The sequence below is a fragment of the Panulirus ornatus genome, chromosome 73 (assembly GCF_036320965.1).
Source record: "Panulirus ornatus isolate Po-2019 chromosome 73, ASM3632096v1, whole genome shotgun sequence".
Taxonomy (NCBI): domain Eukaryota; kingdom Metazoa; phylum Arthropoda; class Malacostraca; order Decapoda; family Palinuridae; genus Panulirus; species Panulirus ornatus.
The window spans coordinates 2,826,042-2,847,500 of NC_092296.1; the positions used below are offsets into that span (position 1 = coordinate 2,826,042).

General features: G+C 47.5%; 1 protein-coding gene across 3 annotated transcripts in view; it reads left to right on the top strand.

Moving 5' to 3' along the window:
* The first annotated feature begins 643 nt into the window (after positions 1 to 643).
* LOC139748375 (cell adhesion molecule Dscam2-like) overlaps positions 644 to 21,459 on the top strand; it is a 178,438-nt gene continuing 157,622 nt past the window's right edge. For all 3 annotated transcript variants that reach the window (XM_071661485.1, XM_071661486.1, XM_071661484.1), the window contains exon 1: positions 644 to 1,467. In XM_071661485.1, coding sequence (XP_071517586.1) covers positions 1,260 to 1,467 — 208 coding nt within the window. In that variant the 5' untranslated portion in view covers positions 644 to 1,259. The remainder of the gene's footprint in view (positions 1,468 to 21,459) is intronic.

Sequence of the window (21,459 nt, forward strand, 5' to 3'; positions counted from 1 at the left end):
TCTGTCTCTTATGCGCCATCATATACCCCAGGGGACGTGAGGTCGTGGCAAAGAGTCGTACTGTTGTTATGTGAGTATTGAGTGAGAGTAAAGGTCCTCTTTTAACATCGTTTCCAGCGAGTTTTCCAGCTTATATTTTCCATGACAGGCCCCTCCTTTCCCCCTGGATGCTTGCTCGACCCAGCCACGCCTCTTTCGAAGACGTGTTCATCGTCCCCGCAACCTCCTGTGAGATTCGAACAGTTTTAAGTACTTAATTGCAGTTTTCAAGGGACTTCATTGTCGTTCTCATTATGTGCCAGCAGACTGCCTCCTTCTTACGGGCTGGAGCGGTGACTACGCGTCAGACACACCATCGAACTTCGAAGTCTCCCTCCTTAAAGATGGGCACGACATATACGCCCTTTCCATCCAATTCCTTGGCGCTTCATCCCACCAGCCACATCGTGGATGAGACTGCCTTCACCACATAATGGGGATGTAGAGTACATACATGAGCGTGGGTGCGTGTGACTGAGTGCGTGGGTATGAGGCCAAAGTGCGTGCGGTAGAGTGCGTGTGCGTGTGCGTCCTGAGGGCCTCCAAGCCCCCCCATCCCTTCCCTAGGACTCAGGTCGGTGGCTGTGAGAGGCCGCAGTGGTGGGCGTGTCAGTGCGCGCCTGGTCGCGGTGGGGAGCGGTTGTCCACGCGGCTCAGTGGCTCCCGGAACGCCTCGCAGAGAGCACACGCCTCCTCCCGCGCGCCCTTACGTTTCAGTAGGCGCGGGACCTTCCTTCCTTCCCTACGGTTGTGTACGAGTTCATTACCCTGACGGGGATGGACCCCTTACCCTGACGAAGGGGTACTGCCCTTCCTCACCGAGAGAGAGAGAGACGGTGAAAGGACTAACCATTCCACACGTGGTTCTGAAAGGGAAATCACCATTTCCGCTCGTTTGAAGAACTTTGTTGCAAGTGGTTAGAGGGAGGAGGAGGAGGAGGAAGAACAGATGAACTAGTGAACTGATAACTTCTTCTTTTGTGTGTGTGTGTGTGTGTGCAATTCTCCGTTTCAATATAATTTTTTTGCTTAATTTTACTTAATATTTTTTTGCGAGTCGGGTTTTTTTTTTCATAATATTTTGGTTGAGGAAACTTTCGGTGAAGTGACAAACTGTTGGTCGATGTCGGGTCTTGCTGCCAGACCCCAGCTCAAACCCCAGCTAGACCCCCAGCTAGACCCCAGCTGCACGGGACCGTCTGTGAGATCGGGAGGGCGAGATGCGCCAGACGGCGGACACACGTGGCAAGTCCGCGCGTGAATGGTCACGTGCAGAGCTTACAGGACCGTCGTGCACACGTGCCCCGTTCCGCCCCAAGGGGTCGCCCCAGGAGGACCCTGGGACAAGCATGGGGCGGGATTGTCATCCCTCCAGGCCCACAATGCTGCTTAGGATCGTCCTTCTCCTCCTCCTCCTACAGGAGCAAGGTGAGTGGTTCCTCTTCACTACAGCGCCTCCTTCAGGCAGGTCCTCCTTCGGTACCTCACAGAACCCTAGGTCTTATAATACACTAACACCTCACCTTCAGGGTCCCAGGGTCATGCCATCAGACAGGAAGACTCACGACTTCTTACAATGACGTTAGGACAAAGGGCAGGGCTAGCGCGTAGCGCCCGCCGCAAGTTTGGGTTACGAGGAGCGAGTCTTGTCAGTTATGTGCTGGCATGTGTTACGTGTGAGGTGGGGAGAGACTGTGTGTCTGTGGGGTGAGAGGGGAGGGGGCCAGCAGCCCACGTGTGTGGGTGAGGCAGGAGGAGAAGACACCAACCTGGTGCAAAGGAGCGACGCGTGACAGTCACTGAAGTGTATCACAGCACAGCCGTCACTAAGGTGGGTCTATGGTACCAAGCTGGGGTTCGACAGTGGCGCCAACCTGGGGGTAGACAATGGTGCCAACCTGGGGTGAACTATGGTACCTGCCTAGGGATGCACAATGGTGCCAATCTGGGGATGAACTATGGTACACCAGCCTGGGGGTGGGTTATGGTACACCAGCCTGGGGGAGAGTATGGTACACCAGCCTGGGGGTGTGGGTTATGGTACACCAGCCTGGGGATGGGTTATGGTACACCAGCCTGGGGTGTAGGTTATGATACACCAGCCTGGGGTGTGGGTTATGGTACACCAGCCTGTGGTACACCAGCCTGGGGGTGTGGGTTATGGTACACCAGCCTGTGGTACACCAGCCTGGGGGTGTGGGTTATGGTACACCAGCCTGTGGTACACCAGCCTGGGGGTGTGGGTTATGGTACACCAGCCTGTGGTACACCAGCCTGGGGTGTGGGTTATGGTACACCAGCCTGTGGTACACCAGCCTGGGGGTGTGGGTTATGGTACACCAGCCTGTGGTACACCAGCCTGGGGGTGTGGGTTATGGTACACCAGCCTGTGGTACACCAGCCTGGGGGTGTGGGTTATGGTACACCAGCCTGTGGTACACCAGCCTGGGGGTGTGGGTTATGGTACACCAGCCTAGGGGGTGGATTATGGTACACCAGCCTGTGGTACACCAGCCTTAGGGTGGAGTACAGTACCAGCCTGAGTGTAAGACTGTAAATTGTTCCCGAGACTAATGTTGTGTGTGCCTACTGAAGATGGGTGACAATGACGACAAAAGGTCTTTCCCAGCCCAGTCCAGCCCAGCCCACTCCGCATGGAAAGTGTGAGACTGAAGAAAGTATTTTGAAAGAAGCGTCGAGTAGGATGAAAGAAGACATGGGGAAGAATGTGGTGATGAATGAGGCGCTGGAGGTTGTATGGGAAATGGTGGGTATACGATGACTAAAACAGAAATATCATGTCGACATAGAGGGATGGATCCTACATCGATGGCTCGAAAACCAACAGAAGACTTCAGACCACACCTCTCCAATATATTTCCGACGACGGAAACAATTTCGGGGGAAAAAAAAAGAGATGCCAAGGTGTACACCAGCTGCTCCTGGGATCACCGTTACACACAGAAGATTCGAATACTCTCAGCAACTGAAGACTTCGCAGGGGCTTTAACCCTGAGCAGCGGGCAAACGCCCAAGATGACGTATTCCAAGTCCTGGCCAAAGTGATGGCGGGAACCATGAAGCTGTGAGATATTTGTGGCCAAAGAGATCCGGGGGAATTTCACAGAGCCCTACAAAGGATCTTGGTGATTTATGTGCGCAGCGGAATACTATCATTCCGATTCAAGGGACGCCATGAAGGAGAATCCAGCGAGGGACGTGTGCAAATGGGATTTGCAGAATGACACTGGAGCAGGTTTGGGTTAATAGTGTGGGGAGGTTTTTATTCGTGGAGGGTGAGGGGGCAGAGGAGGAGGAGGAGGAGGTGGCGAGGAGCGGTGGCTCTTTCTAAATCAAGAGTTACTGTATTGCCAGCCTTCTCTGACCAACCCTAGAAGGCTCCAGTATCAGGGTGCAGTGTGGTGGTGGAGGAAGAGGAGGATGCAGAGACAGCAAAGGGCTATGGTTTGCATCTCCCTGGATGTCGAGGGTTGAGGTTTTAAACCCCCTGGAAAGCCACTGAGGGTGGACAGGGTCAGGTTTACTCTCACAGGTCGTGGATAAGGGGTTCCACCCTCTCAGTGTTTGTGGGTTGAGGTTTAATTCCTGTGGTGGGTGTGGGCTGGGGAACGCCGCCTGCTGAGACCACGAGTTGACACTTGAGATAGATTATTTTGGTCGACTTTGGTCTAGTGTTTACTATCTTGAGTTCACACATCACTTCCAGGGGCAGCTGTGTCGTGTTCACTTCCTCGGTGGCCTTGGGGCTGGGGTTCAGTACCTGGATTGGCCTGGAAGCTTGAGGGGGGTGGGGGTTGGTCAATGAGCTAGGGTTCTGTTCCTGGATTGGCTTAAGAGCTGAGGTTCTGGATTGGTTGGTCAGCTGGGGCTCAGTTCGTGGATTGGTCGGTGAAGTGAGGTTCAGCCCCTGGAATGGACGATGAGCTGGGGGGTTCAGTTCCTGGGGTTCGTCTTCTGGCTGACCAGGTTAAGGTGTCCATTTCCAGGATCTACCAGAGTGAGCTGGATTCCATCGGCTATATAATTCCTGGAATGGGTTCCTGGACTCGCCCTTCAGTGGAGACCTAGAGAGATCAGCGAGCTGGAATCTAGGGCAGGCATTCCCAGAGGGACAATAGCCAGCGAGTATGGAAGTCCCCTGGAACACCCTTTGGGCTGGCCCTTCGAGTCTTCCAGCCAAAGGCTATGGAAAACAGGTATCTGAGAACAGTCTTTAGGATGGCCTTCGAACATTCCAGCCGGAGGTTATGGGAAAACCGGCATCTGGAACGCGCTTTTCGGATGGCCTTCAAACCTTCCAGAAATAAAAGATTATCAAAATGTCTTTGGGTTTTATGAAGACCTTAGGTAGAGATGACCTCAACAAGATGTAAAATGAAATCGTCGTACACATTCCTACCTCCTTACCAAAGACTTGGTAATTTCCAGAAATGGCTGTGTCCAGCTTCCAGACGTGATCCAGAAACTCATCTGGAAGCAGAAGACATCCAGCACTTTTCTTTTTTTAAGGTTAATCTTTATCGAAAACCAGATTGGAAGAGTTGAGTCAACTGGAGACTTTTCGAAGTAGCTGACCAACTCTTTGGGTTGGCTGAGGCCAAGTGACTATGAAAAACAGAATGGAAAAGTTGAGTCGCTGGTCCTACTTTATCTTGTGTTGCTGGTATAATATCCACCCTGGATTGGTGGTATTAAGTTACCCTGTGTTGTGTGGTATTACGTTACCTTATGTTGTCTGGTATTACGTTACCTTCTGGGAAATATTTGGTACTGTGGCACCACTGGTGACACACACACACACACATGGAGTGAAGATATATATATATATATATGTCAGTTTCAGGTTTTTGTGTTATGTGATGGTAACAGATTTCTCTCCTCTCTGTTACCCAGTAGCAGCAGCAGCAGCAGCTAGTGCGACTGTTACAGTAGGAGGTAACTGTCCTGTAACATTGCCAGGTATGGCAAGATATGGTAGTACTGTTGTATCGTATATATATATATATATATATATATATATATATATATATATATATATATATATATATATATATATATATATATATATATTTATACAGATACATTCATAAAAATGTATATATATATATTACCGAATTTCTGAGCTGATAAAATGCTGAAAGCTCTCATCTGACAATAGTTGCTTTACAATAAATAATAAATGCGTATCCCCAGCGAAATTTGTAAGCAACGCAATTTATTCTCCACTAAATTTTGCATTCCATTTTCGACGCAGCATTTTTTATGGGACTTCAGTGTATACGTACGAGTTATAATGTGTGTGTGTGTTATATGTATCATTATTAAGACACACACACACACACACACACACACACACACACACACACACACACACACACACACAAACATATATTCCCACACATATATACATATATATATGTATATATATATATATATGTGTGTGTGTGTGTGTTATTCTTGACCTCTTATAAGGGGATCCTGCAACTCAGTGCTGCGCTACTTCCACCAGCAGAGAAACGTGGATTCCTTCGTCATGATGTTACAGGGGCGTACCCTCCAGCGGGTGGAGTCCGGTAACACAAGCTGGACGCCCCCCCCCCCCCCTCTTCTTCCCTCTAGTAACCATCCACCCATTTGTAGACAGAGATCAAAGTCCCTCTGGGTTATCTAAGATCTTGATCCTTACGTATAGTATAGCACTGTCTGCCCCTGGCTGTTCTGGTGCAGATGGTAGACACTGTGTAGTTCATTACGGCGTCATAAAGCTGTTAAGCTTGTTAACTCAGCTTAATTACCGCTCTGCATTTCACGTAATTAATGAAGAACTTATATTGCAGGTGTGATTAATCACAAAAAAGATCATATTGATTTAGGATTCATGTGGGGTGGCCGGAAGCCAGGGAATGTGACCCTTATGTGTACTCTCTGTAAGGGTTCTTTTGCCGTTCTAAGACTCGTTGAATCACGTGTCGTTATGGGTGACTTTCCTTTGAGATTCACTGTTAGACTTAAGTGTTCGAATGATGTGTGTGTGTGTGTGTGTGTGTGTGTGTGTGTGTGGGTTCATCTCAGTCTTATATGGCTCGCAATGAATGACCTGCCCATATCTAGGCCGGGTATATATATATATATATATATATATATATATATATATATATATATATATATATATATATATATATATATATATATATATATTCCTATGAGTCCATTGCGAAATTAAGTACGATAAGTTCCCAAGTGCACTTTCGTGAGATAATCATATATATATATATATATATATATATATATATATATATATATATATATATATATATATGTATATATATATATATATATATATATATATATATATATATATATATATATATATATATATATATATATATATATATGGTTTAAACTAGACGCAAACAGCTTTAATGACTGAATGACCCTGGCTATCCATGGGTCTAAAGCCCTAACAACCAAACCAGCCAACCAGATGGTCGAGGAATAACTGGACGACTTTCAATATTGGTCTGGAGTTGTGAAGTATTGCGCGAATATTGTCTCTGGTAATAACTGTCTCCCACGGCTCCAGTCTTCCTGCTCAAGGGGTTACGTTCTCATACTTAAGGGGTTAAGTTCTCGTGCTTAAGGGGTTAAGTTCTCGTGTTCAAGGGGTTAAGTTCTCGTGTTCAAGGGGTTAAGTTCTCGTACTTAAGGGGTTAAGTTCTCTTACTTAAGGGGTTAAGTCATCACAATGAAGAGGTTAAGTCTTCGTGGTAATAAGAATTCAGATGTCTTCCTCCCTGGCTGACCCTCAGAGAAGAGCATTTTGTCTCGCCATTAAAGAGAATTTAATCCCTCGAGTATAAGGTTTTAACCCTCGAGTATAAGGTTTTAACCCTCGAGTATAAGGTTTTAATCCCTCGAGTATAAGGTTTTAATCCCTCGAGTATAAGGTTTTAACCCTTTACAAAAATCTTTTTCCTTGAACGTAACTGTACGATCTAAGAGCATGACGGTACGATCCTAAAGCACGACGGTACGATCCTTGAGCACGACGGTACAATCCCTTGAGCACGACGGTACGGTCCTTGAGCACGGCGGTACGGTCCCTTGAGCACGACGGTACGACCCCTTGAGCACGACGGTACGGTCCTTGAGCACGACGGTACGATCCTTGAGCACGACGGTACGACCCCTTGAGCACGACGGTACGACCCCTTGAGCACGACGGTACGGTATTTAGTATGATGGCCCGCCGCTTGACTTGACCCAGAAGGGTCAGGTCAAGGACGCTAGACCATCGTACCTAAGGGTCGTACCGTCGTGCTCTAGGGTCGTACCATTAGGCTTCAAAAGTTAACCAATAAACAATAAACATAATCAAAGGTTTTCCACCAAGACGCGAGAGTGGCGGCACCTGGCAACCACCTTGGCGGAGTTGCCAGGGGTCGCGTTCTGAGCAGCAACAGGTTGGGTTGTGAGCGAACTCGCTCACCCACGGCCAAACTTCGGCGTCTGTTTGCACGCGCGTGTCCTCGCCGACAATCTCCTGAGTGCAGGATGGACGCACGCACGTGCACGCGAACCAACGGCGACGATACACCGTAAAAAGAAATTGATCTAAACTTTGACAAATGGTGAAACCCGGGTGATTTAAATCTCCCACTGAATTACAGGGTTCGACTCTCCTCTTATATCGTCTAGTTCCACAAGTTATTTACAACCTAACACTGTGACGTATGGCGGGGCGCCCCTCCTTTGTTCGCAAGATGAGGCGTGGAGGGAGCACACCCAGATATATATATATATATATATATATATATATATATATATATATATATAATATATATATATATATATATATATAATCATTTCTCATTGATTATAGGCTCTGTAATCAACATATTCATGAAGGCTGAGGCCTCTCCTGCCTGGTGAATTATGATATCACAGGGTCTCCAGCTGGTGTGGGTAGGAGGAGAAGGAAGAGGAGGGAGGAGGGGTATTAAACTGGGGGAGGGACGAGGGGTATTATAGCAAGGGAGAAATATGCTCAGCACAGCGGGGAAGGAAGATTCTCAGCACATGGGTTAGGAAGAGAATGACAAGAGTAGATCTTCCTCCTCAGTTATAAGGTGACCTGCTGCTGTAGGGAGAACCTTTCCAACCCTGAATTAAACCCAGTCTCTCTACAGCTGAGCTCACTGGAATATCATTACCCCGCCACATTAATACATTTCATTCCTTAACCTTAACCACTTTAAAATTCCCGGGCATTCTTCCCGGGCAGTTTAATCCTCACGGCCGTTATCCCCGGGCAAGTTTATAAAGTTCCCGGACATTACATTCAGCAAGGGGTCTTGAGCGTGCGCGCGCCCAGAGAAATTATCTCCAGCAACACGGAAATAAGCGCCGTTATCCCGATCATATTGCCAGATATCACCACTGCGTTTGGAATATTTACCGCTAGTTTTACGCTCTGCTTGGCAGTAGCTCGTTAGGGGACGCGATTATACATTCATAAATACATATACATATTCCGGAAAATTACAAGAGTAAAAATAATGTCTCTAAGTGGGGAGTTTATTTCCATTTAGTTTCACCGTGAGTGCGTGGCAGCTGCAACCTGTGGTGCGTGGCTGCCAGACGTACGATAACGTGAAAACGAACCTTATGCGAAAAAGGTACGATGATGTTTTTCAGCACGATGGTACGACCTCTAAGCACGTCAGTGCGACCTCTAAGCACGACGGTACGACCCTCAAGCGCCAGAATGCGGCCTTTGAATACGACAGCACGACCCTTGGGTATGATGCCAAACGATCGTGTCGACGGTCTAGCCTTCGTACACAAAGGTTTTATTATCGTACTCAGTTGTTTTGAGGGTAATGGCGTTGTTAACCACCCTAGTTGTAACAAGGCTTATTTTGGCGTGTCTTGACCTACTGTAGCTACTGTGACCCAGCTTGACCTATGCTGAAGCAGTCTTCAATTGACCTGAAGTGATACCATGTATCCTAACTAGTTTTATACAGGTGTGAAGCTTTGACCTGCCCTATCCTTGTGCACTTTGACCTTTCCTAACATATTTCTTCCCATATCTGACCTTATCTGACCTGCCTGACCTTAATTTTAGAGTGGTTAGATTACGGCCTAAGAGGTGAGCCATATTATTCTCGTTATGTTTCTTTTCTAGGATTATCATTGCCCTGGTTTGACCTGTATTTTTATGACCACAACGACTCTGTCTTAAGACACACGTGTGCATGTGTCCTACACCTGCAAGATCAATCGGGCAGGTGTATGCGCGCTACCGCATCGGTTCTTACACCTGTTCCTCGTCTTTGAACAGGTGTCTAGTGTGTGTGTTTAGGTCATATGTACCCATACAGGTGTAAGGTCTACCTGTGAACATCTGTTGCAGGTGTAGTGCTCGCGTGGTAGTTGCTGGGCTGCGCATCTGTTGCAGCTGCCCAAGCAGTTGTTACAACTGCCTGACCCTAAAAGCAATCTCTACTGAGTTTATAATAGATAGATAGAGATAGATAGATAGCTGAATGAATGGATAGATAGATAGGTAGATTGATAGATAGATAGATATATGACCCTAGAAAAACACAAGAAGGACATGTTAGTATTGCATCTATCCTGCAACACAGAGAACACTATCTTAAGTGTTGCGCATGACTACACACACAACACTAGTTGACCCCAGAACACTAGAAGTTCCACTCAACCCCAGATAACAACCACCCCCCCCCCCTTCAACCTACCCCCTATAGTGTTTCACGGTTCCACTCAACCCCAGATAATAACCCCCTCTCCTCGACCCCCCCCCCCCCTCAGTGTTTCACTAGAACACAAAGCAATATTGAATTTTTGCAGAATTCTTTGAAGGACGGGACAACAATAATCCTCTTTTACACATTCTCTACCAACACAGGGGTAAACAAACAAACAAACAAGCAAGAAACACACAGTTTCACAAGCAAGCAACACAAATTTTCAACAAGCAAGTAACATACAGTTTCAACAATCAAGCAAGACACCATATCACAAGCAAGCAACACACAGTTTCAACAATCAAGTAACACACAGTATCACAAGCAAGCAATACACAGTTTCAACAAGCAAGCAACACACAGTTTCAACAAGCAAGCAACACACAATTTCAACAAGCAACAGAGAATGGATGACTGGTTTATCAACACTGGGATTAACTTTTGTCAACATTCCTTTCCCCGGATACATATTCAGACAGACTCATATGTTTTGCAGATGAGGTTAAAGTGTTGCAAGCATTTGCTCTTTCTGTTCTTCTTGCACACAGACTTTTCAAATGCATTTTTCTTTGCTTTTGTTTTCGTTTTAGATTCAGGGAAGATATATGTATGTATGTATGTATGTATGTATGTATATTATATATATATATATATATATATATATATATATATATATATATATATATATATATATATATATATATAGATAGATAGATAGATAGATATTGTGTGTGTGTGTGTGTGTGTGTGTGTGTGTGTGTGTGTGTGTGTGTGTGTGTGTTACCGTATTAATTATAAAGATATGTTTTTAGCAATCATATCACCATGTACAGTAAATAAACAGTTACCTAATCATTTCCTATCATGTGAGTTTGATGTTAGCAGTTACTTCTATTCAAATACTGGTGCTCAAAAACGACTCATTCCCTTGTTACATTGACAACAATGTATTATAAGCTTGTTAGGGCAATTATATGTCCCTTCAATTAAAATTCCTGCTTCAACCGCTTAATTATACATCATTTAAATTCAGTTTATAATTATTTTACAACAGGATAGGTACATGGAGGTGTTTTGATAGAGAACATATGACAGAGAATTGGGGTTTCTAACGACCTTTCTCATGGGTCAGTGGCTGTTAAGCGCAGCAGACCGGTTCAATTCAATTTTCAATATATTCCGTGAGGTGTGTGGTTATACATAACTATCTTCAACACCTGGACAAGGTGGTTAATGACCTTACGACCGGTAGTTAAGATCTGACACTAACGATCATTTGTAATTAGCGATAGTTAAGAAGCCCCAAGGCTAAAAGATTGACCACAATTGAATTTGAAACAGCTATGGTTGGTTTATCATGATAAATATGGTATTTAGAATATACATTACTCTTTAGTCTGCATAAAAACCAAACAAGAATGGAATAGTTAGATGGGTCAAAAGGTGTTTTAAATGGTTGTTGTGGGTGCTCTGGCTTGGTAACTTGTGGTTAATGATGGCAAATGAAGTTAGGTACTTTGCATATCAAGGCCAGAGCTTAACTGAAATGTGAAGAGGATTAATGAGAGGGAGAAATAAGATATGGAAAATAGGAAATAGGAAAAAAAACCTGCCTATTAAGATTGGTGATGTCATAGTTATTGGGAAAGACATGAGCGGGTTGAGTATTCCAAAGCTTGGAGGTGTAGGGAAAGAAACAGTTATCAAAGCGGCCCACTCCTGAGTTGTGAACGGCCATACAGTAATCATTTGACACAGAAAGTTCTAGGCAATAAAGACCACATCAATACCTTTGCATATGATTATATGAACACCATTAATCATGAACATTTGGTAGTCATAATGAGCCCAAACTTTATGAATAAGATTTCGTATTTTTTGAACACAGTGTGTAAAAGGCAATCTTTACATTCTGATGAAGCGCCCGACACGTTTTCTATTCTCTATCTATATATACTTACCTATCTCTATCTATCTATCTATCGATCTATCCATCTCTATCTATCTATCAGTCCTATCTATCTACCTATCTACCAATTTATCTGTCTATCTATCCATCTATATCGCCTAAAGGTCTAGTGCTGGTCCAATGTGGGGATTGGTTGTGTGTGTGTGTGTGTGGGGGGGGGGGGGGGTGTTCTTCTGACGTTCATCGCTCAGCATTTTTCAAAACTTGTGCCAAAAAAAAAAAAACCAGCAACAATAAAAAGGTATTAATACAGATTCCAAAATGTAAATCACTAGACTCTGTGATATTTAGTTATGTTGGGCATTTTTTTTTTACAGCCCCCCCCACAGCCCCCACACAGCCCCCCCACAGCCCCCCCACAGCCCCCACCCCGCGTCCCCACCCAGCGCCACCCCCCCCAACCCCAACCCCCTAGTAATGTCATACGTGGATTTATAGATTTAATCCCAATTGCCAACAATAGCAATGATATAAAAAAATATATATGATGGAAATAGATCTGTTCTGTCCGATATATATATATTCCGTCTATCCAGGATAGTCTGGATTATTCTATCCTGGGGTTGGGATAGAATGTATTTGACGTGTGGGTTAGAGAGGAAGGGGTAGATGGTGGGGTTAGAGAGGAAGGGGTAGATGGTGGGGTTAGAGAGGAAGGGGTAGATGGTGGGGTTAGAGAGGAAGGGGTAGATGGTGGGGTTAGAGAGGGAGGGGTAGATGGTGGGGTTAGGGAGGGAGGGGTAGATGGTAGGGTTCGAGAGGAAGGGGGTAGATGGTGGGGTTAGAGAGGAAGGGGGTAGATGGTGGGGTTAGGTGAGGGAGGAGATAGGGTAAGGCACCCCAGCTAAAAGAAGGGTTGAACTGACTTCATGAATTCCACCATATTAGCTTCAGCTAAAGCGTGAAGAGTGTGGCGAAGGAGACAATTTCAATATGTACAACGGCAATTACGAAGAAATCCACCTACATCCACCCACCCACCTCTCTCTCCCTCTCTCTTTCCCTTATCCTCCACTTACTGCCACCCGGCCTTCTTGCTCAGGGCTGTGGGTCGGTATAAGGGTTCGATTCCACCAGAGGGGGAAAAAAAAGGAGTCTCACTGTTAACGAGGGAGGGGGACAAAATATGAGGACAATGTGATGAGGAATCATGAGGGACGGTGATGAGGGAATCGCGAGGGAGTGTGATGAGGGAGAAATGAAGATGATGGAGGGAAGAAGTCATCTGAAATTGTGTTTTTTAAGGCAACGTATAATGACCTGCTGGGAAGATAGTGTCTGATCATATATATATATATATATATATATATATATATATATATATATATATATATATATATATATATATATATATATATATATATATATATATTCGACTATGATGGATAAACAGATAATGCTGTACAGATTTTTCTCTCCATCTCTCTGTCTCTCTCTCTCTCAGCCGAGGGTGCCTGAGGCTGGACCATCCTTGTCCCTGATGGGGTGGCTACAGATGGCTTCGGGAGGAGGAGGAGGAGGAGGAGGAGGAGGAGGAGGAGGAGGAGTGGTAGTAGTAGTAGTAGGAGGAGGAGGAGGAGGAGGAATGATGCAGTAGCTGCCTTGAAGAAGGCGTCCGTATCCTAAGACCTCAGCAAAGTGACCTGACTTCGTATAAGCTCACCTTCCGAACTCTCCTCATCTCTTGGTTGGTCACCTTCTGTTCCATGAGTGAGACTCGAACTCCCGCGAAGCCCCGAAGATGTTGGCTCTTATCCATGACGGGAGAAAATCCACAACGCCTCTGGTTCTTACGACCAGATGACGAAGGATGATACATCAGGAAGTGACTGATACTGTCCTCCAGCAGATAACCTGGTCATAGACCATCAGGTCTTGTGTTACCTGTCCTTCCCATGTACTGTCCTCCAGCAGATAACCTGGTCATAGACCATCAGGTCTTGTGTTATCTGTCCTTCCCATGTACTGTCCTTCAGCAGATAACCTGGTCATAGACCATCAGGTCTTGTGTTATCTGTCCTTCCCATGTACTGTCCTCCAGCAGATAACCTGGTCATAGACCATCAGGTCTTGTGTTATCTGTCCTTCCCATGTACTGTCCTTCAGCAGATAACCTGGTCATAGACCATCAGGTCTTGTGGTAACCACCATACTTCCGTTCAACACGGGAAGATGAAGAAACACCTGCAGCTGTTCACATGACCACGACCTTAGATCAATCTTCCATCTTCAGATTGGGTTCTTACGTTCCTGTACGAATATTTGTAAAGTATTGACCAAATATCTTCCTCCACGTCCTGAGCAAGAATGAATCATACACAGGACCTGGTAGAGCACACACACACACACACACACACACACACACACACACACACACACACACACACATGGTATGAACTATGTATTTTCGTTCAAGTCTTTGAGAGTCCCTCAATATTTTTCGTCTCTCCCCTGCTTTTCCCTCCACCTCTGTCTGTCTGTCTGTTTCTGTCTGTCTGTCTCTCTGTCTGTCTGTCTCTCTCTCTCTCTCTCTCTCTCTCTCTCTCTCTCTCTCTCTCTCTCTCTCTCTCTCTCTCTCTCTCTCTCTTCTCTCTCTCTGTACATCTACCTTTATAGGGAGTGGGTGAGTTGGGAAGTAAAGGTGAAAAAAAATAATTCGGAGGAGAGAGAGAGAGAGAGAGAGAGAGAGAGAGAGAGAGAGAGAGAGAGAGAGAGAGAGAGAGAGAGAGAGAGACCCACGTCGCCCCATCAAAGGTGGTGACAGGGAGGTGCCCATCTGTCCTCCAGTGGCCAGGGCAAACCCCACCTGTCGTCTCCCGCTGACGATGCAGCGCACCACCAGCTCTAGGAGGGGGGGAATGTGTTTACATCGATCTCTCAGTGTCTCCCTGTCTCGCTTAGTGTCTTCCCCGGGCGAGATCCCCAACGTATGAACACCGTGTCCTACCAGAACCGTAACTTAACGTGATTATATCGTATTAATCCATCAGGACCCCACCAGGTTTAGCCTGGCGAACCAACAGGAAATGTTGTCCCCCTCCACACATCACCTTGGCGACGTTCCTTCCCCACCCACCCACCCACCCACCCACCCTCTCCTAACACCCACCCATCCACCTTGGGGACAGAGCCACCCTCTCTCTCTCTCTCCTTCCTCCCGCAGGCAGTGGCTCAGCGGATGGATGTGGTAAAAATTCCCATCAACGACTTTATAATGTAATTTCCTCCCAGCGAGGTACTGGTGCGGTGTGTGTGTGTGTGTGTGTGTGTGTGTGTGTGTGTGTGTGTGTGTGTGTGTGTGTGGAGGAAGAGATTCAGGGAGGAATAGAGTCTTGGACATGGAGGTAGGTGTTAGTAGAATCAACTCAACCTATCCAGGACCTCTTACTCCCTCTCTCCCTCCTGGCCCACATTATCCCCCGGACTATACTAGTGATCTGCCGTGGTGGAGCCCACCTTCTCCTGCCAAGGACCCACAACACATTACAACCATTTCGTCTTTAGGAGCCTTAGCAACAGCAGGAACCTCGTTACCGCACGCCTGGAACCGTCAAACCATGATGACGCCTCGCCTTGGAGCTTCCAGGCCTATGCCTGGAACAGGAGGAAACACAGAGTGCTCTCCTGCATCTGCTGGAGTTCACATATGAAACCATCGTGGCCTCAGCACCACGGTCTTGCCGCTGTTAGAATTAGGCGCTACCAATCTCAGATCTGCTAAAGCCTTGCTCCCACACTCCTGGAATTACCAGAGACTCGTTGTTATATTCCCACAAGTGCCGAAGTTCCCATTACCCCCCTGGGAATATCAGAGGCTCACAGACCTGGAGCTAAGCGGTTCCGCTGCCTCACCCCGAGGCTTGCTGGCTTGGTTCTGGAACCATCAGAGCCACGCCCATCCATTTCTCGAACGAGCAAAGCTTCGTTGTCGCTCCTGGAACTACCAAAAAGGGGGTTCGCGACACTCCTCGAACTAAAACCTTCGCTGCTATATTCTCTGTATAACCATCACCTCCAGCCCATCACGTTCATGCAAGTACTGGAAACACGCGCCATCACACCCTCCTGGATCTACCAGGAGTCCACTGCCACAGTCCTGGAACTACCTGGAGATCACCTTGGGCGACGCTAAGGTGGCAGGCTTCACATTTCCATCCGTCGATAAATCCGCGCGGGACCACCCCCATCCCCCATCTCCCCCGTAAGTCGAGTGGTGTTCCCCTTGGGGCGCCGGAGCAGAAGTTCTTCGCCAGTATTCACGAGGAAAGTCTCTCGTGGGGCAAATCGATGTTACGGTTCCAGCGGCCAGAGAAGAAATGAGAATGGCGTGCGCAAATATTCCAGCAAGACGTGAGGGACGCGCTGGAAAGCCCTATCCGCTGTAGGAAGACACTGCATGAGGCATCTCAAGAGGATGTCTGTGTGTATCGAGTGCTTTCCATGATTACCTGGAAAGAGGAAGAGCAGACTGGAAGACCTGGGTGTTCGTAGTGCAGAACCCAGCGACGGTGGGGAATATCTTTGCGTGAGGTGTGGTTTTCTTCAGTCGCTTCTTTGCGAAGTTCCACTCAGTAATGGCTCAGTCAAGGACGAACACATTAAGGCATACGATGCTCAGTACGTTCCACCAGCGTCTGATCCAGAGTCCATGTTTCCCCCATCTGGTCTGGAGTTTAAAAGTTACACTCGCGGTCATCCATGTCAACGGAAACTATAGAGATTTTTTTTACAATTCCACTTACTTTCAGGATTCGTGTGTGGCGCTAAAGCTGACTTGGGTCATCAACTGGAACGTTGGATATCTAAGGATGTCCGACCAATACGTACTATGTCTGAACCCCGACCCGTTGCTGGCCAATCCAGGGGTGGGAGGGTGGGAGGGTGAGGGGGAGATCAAGAATTTAAGATGCCGGTCAGATGAGCCCGCCAATAACAGGGTGGGTAGTTTCGCTTCCAGCCAACCGTCCGATTTCAGGACAAAACAAGAACGGATTCCGTTCATTCAGTGCACGCCTGGAATACTGCCTGGCTGAGGCTCAGGATACTACATAAGCTGGTCCAGAGCCCCCAGCACCGACGGGGTTCCGTGGCTGAGGCGTTCATTTAGAACGTTTATTAAAACGTACGAGACGGGAACACGAGATGTAAAGAATGGTATAAGAGGCATCTAGGATGTCGCAAGACAGAGATGACTGCGATTTGGACCCTCTGTGTGACCCCTGACTCGTCCCTCTGGCTGTGTGAGGTGTTGGCCCCTGACTCGTCCCTCTGGCTGTGTGAGTCGTGACCCCTGACCCGTCCCTCTGGCTGTGTGAGGTGTGACCCTAACTTATCCTCAGCCTGGTGCAGGGGCTGGCCCTTAACTCGCCCTCCTTGATAGGTCTATTATTGGCATCAGGAGGGAAAGAAGGCCCGCTCGTTCCAGACACAATGCCACCCTGCTGGCGGCCCTTAATACGACTAACCTAACCCTGAAAGAAGACCAGATTGGTAGGGCCTCCTCCACGGGGACGCTCTGCTACACACACACACACACACACACACACACACACACACACACACACACACACACACACACACACACGGGTCAAAGCTACTGGCTCCGCTATCGTCCATCTTGGGCCTTTATCGGACGTCTGGTTCACCAAAGCCAGGGAATATTATGGTGGTGGAGAAGGTGTGGTTATAGGAGGTCTGTGGTGGTGGGTCTATGGTTGTTTAGGGTCTGTGGTAGTGGTGGTGGTGGGTGGTGGTGGGTCTATGGTTGTTTAGGGTCTGTGGTGGTGGTGGGTGGTGGGTGGTGGTGGGTCTATGGTTGTGTAGGGTCTGTGGTAGTGGTGGTGGTGGGTGGTGGTGGGTCTATGGTTGTGTAGGGTCTATGGTAATGGAGGAATGCATGGGGCTTACTGAGGCAGTGGAGGAGAGGGGTTGTGGGGCCTACGGACCACCGACACATGGTCTTCACAAGGTGTTCCAAGGAGGAGCTGAGGCTGTTATGAATGCTGTGGCTCGTCGTCTGAGGACGATCTGACTGGCTGGCTAGTCGTCTGATTGGCTAGGTTTCTGGCTGGCTGGCCGGTATAGATATGGCCTCCCTCCCTCCCTCCCTTCATCCCTCCCTCCGTTCCTCCCTCCCTCCCTCCCTTCATCCCTCCCTCCCTCCCTCTTGGGAACACGACGGCCAAACATTTTGCATCTGGCGTCCATCCGAGCCTGGTATGAATATTTATCGTTCTTGCAAGAATTTCCATATAAACCCGCGCACCTTATTAAGGAAAACGTCATTTGCAATCCCACCCGCTGGAGGCTGCCAGATGTGGTATTAAATGACCGAAAAGCACTTGTTCTCTTGATGGTGTGGGGGGGTAGGGGACGGCTGTAGTGGTGTGGGGGGGGGGGGGACACTACTGGTGCTGGGGAGGAGGAAGGGGAGGGGGGAGGGGATGGTTCTAATTTTCATCAACTCACTTCTGTTCCTCTCCAGCATTACTAATGACTCCTCATTAGTATTATTGACCTTTCCCATCCTGCACTAACCTTCCTGGGTCAATAATGACCTCTCTCTCTCTCCACTCTAATATCGACCTTAGCGTCAGCAATGAACCCACAGGGGTCATTAATGATTCCTTCTCACTAAAATGATTACCTCAGTAACACTTATGACCTTTCAGGATAATACAACTTTACTCTAATAATGACCCCTTAAGTTCGTTAAAGATCCTAGCTGTTATAATTACCCAGTACCGCTAATTACTTCCCCAGTGCCACTTAATGACCACTAATTACTTCCCCAGTGGCAGTGCCACTTAATGACCACTACCACTACCCTCCGTTTGGTGTAATGACCTCTTCCCAGGAGCCTTAAATGACCTATCGTCCTGGCTGTGGTAATGACCCGAGTATTACTAATGACCTCGCCCTCTCCGCCTATATTGACCAGCCAGGGTCATTAGAGACCTCATTCTCCTCGCTCCTAATGATGACCCTCTTATCTCTGATGACACGAGAGATCTGTCTTTGGCCGGACTACGTGCACGGGAATCTGTCGTGCAGACAAGTGCACGCACGCACGTGCGTGTGAGTACACGGGGAGGGACAGATAACACAAGACCTGATGGTCTATGACCAGGTTATCTGCTGGAGGACAGTACATGGGAAGGACAGATAACACAAGACCTGATGGTCTATGACCAGGTTATCTGCTGGAGGGCAGTACATGGGAAGGACAGATAACACAAGACCTGATGGTCTATGACCAGGTTATCTGCTGGAGGACAGTACATGGGAAGGACAGATAACACAAGACCTGATGGTCTATGACCAGGTTATCTGCTGGAGGACAGTACGTGGGAAGGACAGATAACACAAGACCTGATGGTCTATGACCAGGTTATCTGCTGGAGGGCAGTACATGGGAAGGACAGATAACACAAGACCTGATGGTCTATGACCAGGTTATCTGCTGGAGGACAGTACGTGGGAAGGACAGATAACACAAGACCTGATGGTCTATGACCAGGTTATCTGCTGGAGGGCAGTACATGGGAAGGACAGATAACACAAGACCTGATGGTCTATGACCAGGTTATCTGCTGGAGGACAGTACATGGGAAGGACAGATAACACAAGACCTGATGGTCTATGACCAGGTTATCTGCTGGAGGACAGTACATGGGAAGGACAGATAACACAAGACCTGATGGTCTATGACCAGGTTATCTGCTGGAGGACAGTACATGGGAAGGACAGATAACACAAGACCTGATGGTGTATGACCAGGTTATCTGCTGGAGAACAGTACATGGGAAGGACAGATAACACAAGACCTGATGGTCTATTGGTAGCGTTACTCTATATAGAGATGTTAATCATTTAAAGTATAGATGTCTCCGGTCAAAGATAATGGACACAAACATGAACACTTTACCTTACACGGTGTTGAAATAACACGTTTGACGTAGACGCCCGTGTGAACCCCCTTTTGAAGGAATGGCACACCAACATTGCGTGTCAGTTGATTAGAGTAACACCAAATAGCATTTAATAGATGGCTCGACTGTATGGATAGACTGTAAGCCCAAGTGATGAAACCAGCGTGTTAAAGTGATTGTCACGTGACCAGTGAGGGGGTCAGACCGAAACCCCCCCTCCCGGTCCTCCCTTTTTTTTCCCACCTGTGTATATCATCTTTTTTTGCTCTACCGTTCACAGGATGAACGTGACCTCTACAATATACTAACTGCTGTGATAGCGGTGAAAACCAGGGCAGGAGGAGGAGGAGGAGGTGACATGTCTCAGCGTCATGTGTCGCGCTATAAGGCTATACCAGATTTAGAAACACATAGCTATTTCCCTTCCCCCCCCAACCTTCCCCTTGCCTAAATCTGTTTCTATAAACGGATTATTTTTGAGTCTATCGCATGGCGTTCTTATAGCATCGTTTCTATACTTGTTTTTTTTTTTTTTTAGATCCACTTTTGTTTGGCTTTGACGCGAGGTATCACACACACACACACACACACACACACACACACACACACACACATACACACACGCACACACACACACACAGACACCGAGGTGTCGGGCAGATGTTTGACCGTGAACACGGGTAATGACAGAGACGTTCGTAGGATCCGAGAAATAATTCACAGCGACAAGGGAGGAGGCACCAAGTTGCTACCCTCCGGGACGCCTCGGGGCCACCACGGGGCCACCACGGGGCCCCCCATCTCCTCTCCCCAACTCTGACCTGTAGCCATCACAAGCTGCCATGTATCATGTATCACCCGTGGCCACTGGGCTGGACACGGGGCCAGCAGTGTTATCACAGCTTCTATCAATTATTTTACTGCTGGCCAACTCTCAGGGGTCATGTTGGGCCCCGACCCACCACCACCACCACATAACATACTGCTGACGCCACCATATCCCCCCCCTCCCTCGAACCCTACCACCATACACTAGGGTTAGGTTTGGTCCACTCCCACATCTGCCACAGTTCGTGGGCGGAGGAGGAGGAGGAGCAACGAACGGTGAGGTTTCACTCAGTGTATGTTTGTGTAGCTGGGTCCTACGTCCATCTCTCTCGAGGGGCCGCTACATTGACGGTGTCGTCGTAGTCTTGGTGGTTATTTACACATGGGGAGACATGCGATTTGAATATACCCCTTTGGGTTTTAGGCTCCAGGGGGGGCGCGGGGTGGCCTGTTTCGTCCTCGCTCCCAGGGTCAGATGACGAGGGTCTTTGGGAAAATGTAGCAGTCTGAGGACCGAGTTCGCCATGAGCATCACCAGAAGCGTCTTCAGGTCTCCCGGAAGAATGGGGATGCGACGGGGTTCGAACCAGTGCCCATCATCGGTGGGTCTTAATCTCCCCTCTGGCGGTGTGCCCTCTTCACCTGGTCTGATTGGAAGGACGCAAGTTCCTTATCTGATTGGAAGGACGCAAGTCCCTTATCTGATTGGAAGGACGCAAGTCCCTTATCTGATTGGCAGGACGTTTGTGATTCCCTTGTGCTTTATACTACACATTATTGTCGTCATCATCATCATCATCTTGCCATTGTGAACAGATCTTTGATCATAGCTTGGTTTTACGTTACCACCCTCGTGAGATATGATTATCATCAATAGCATCATTACTAATTATAT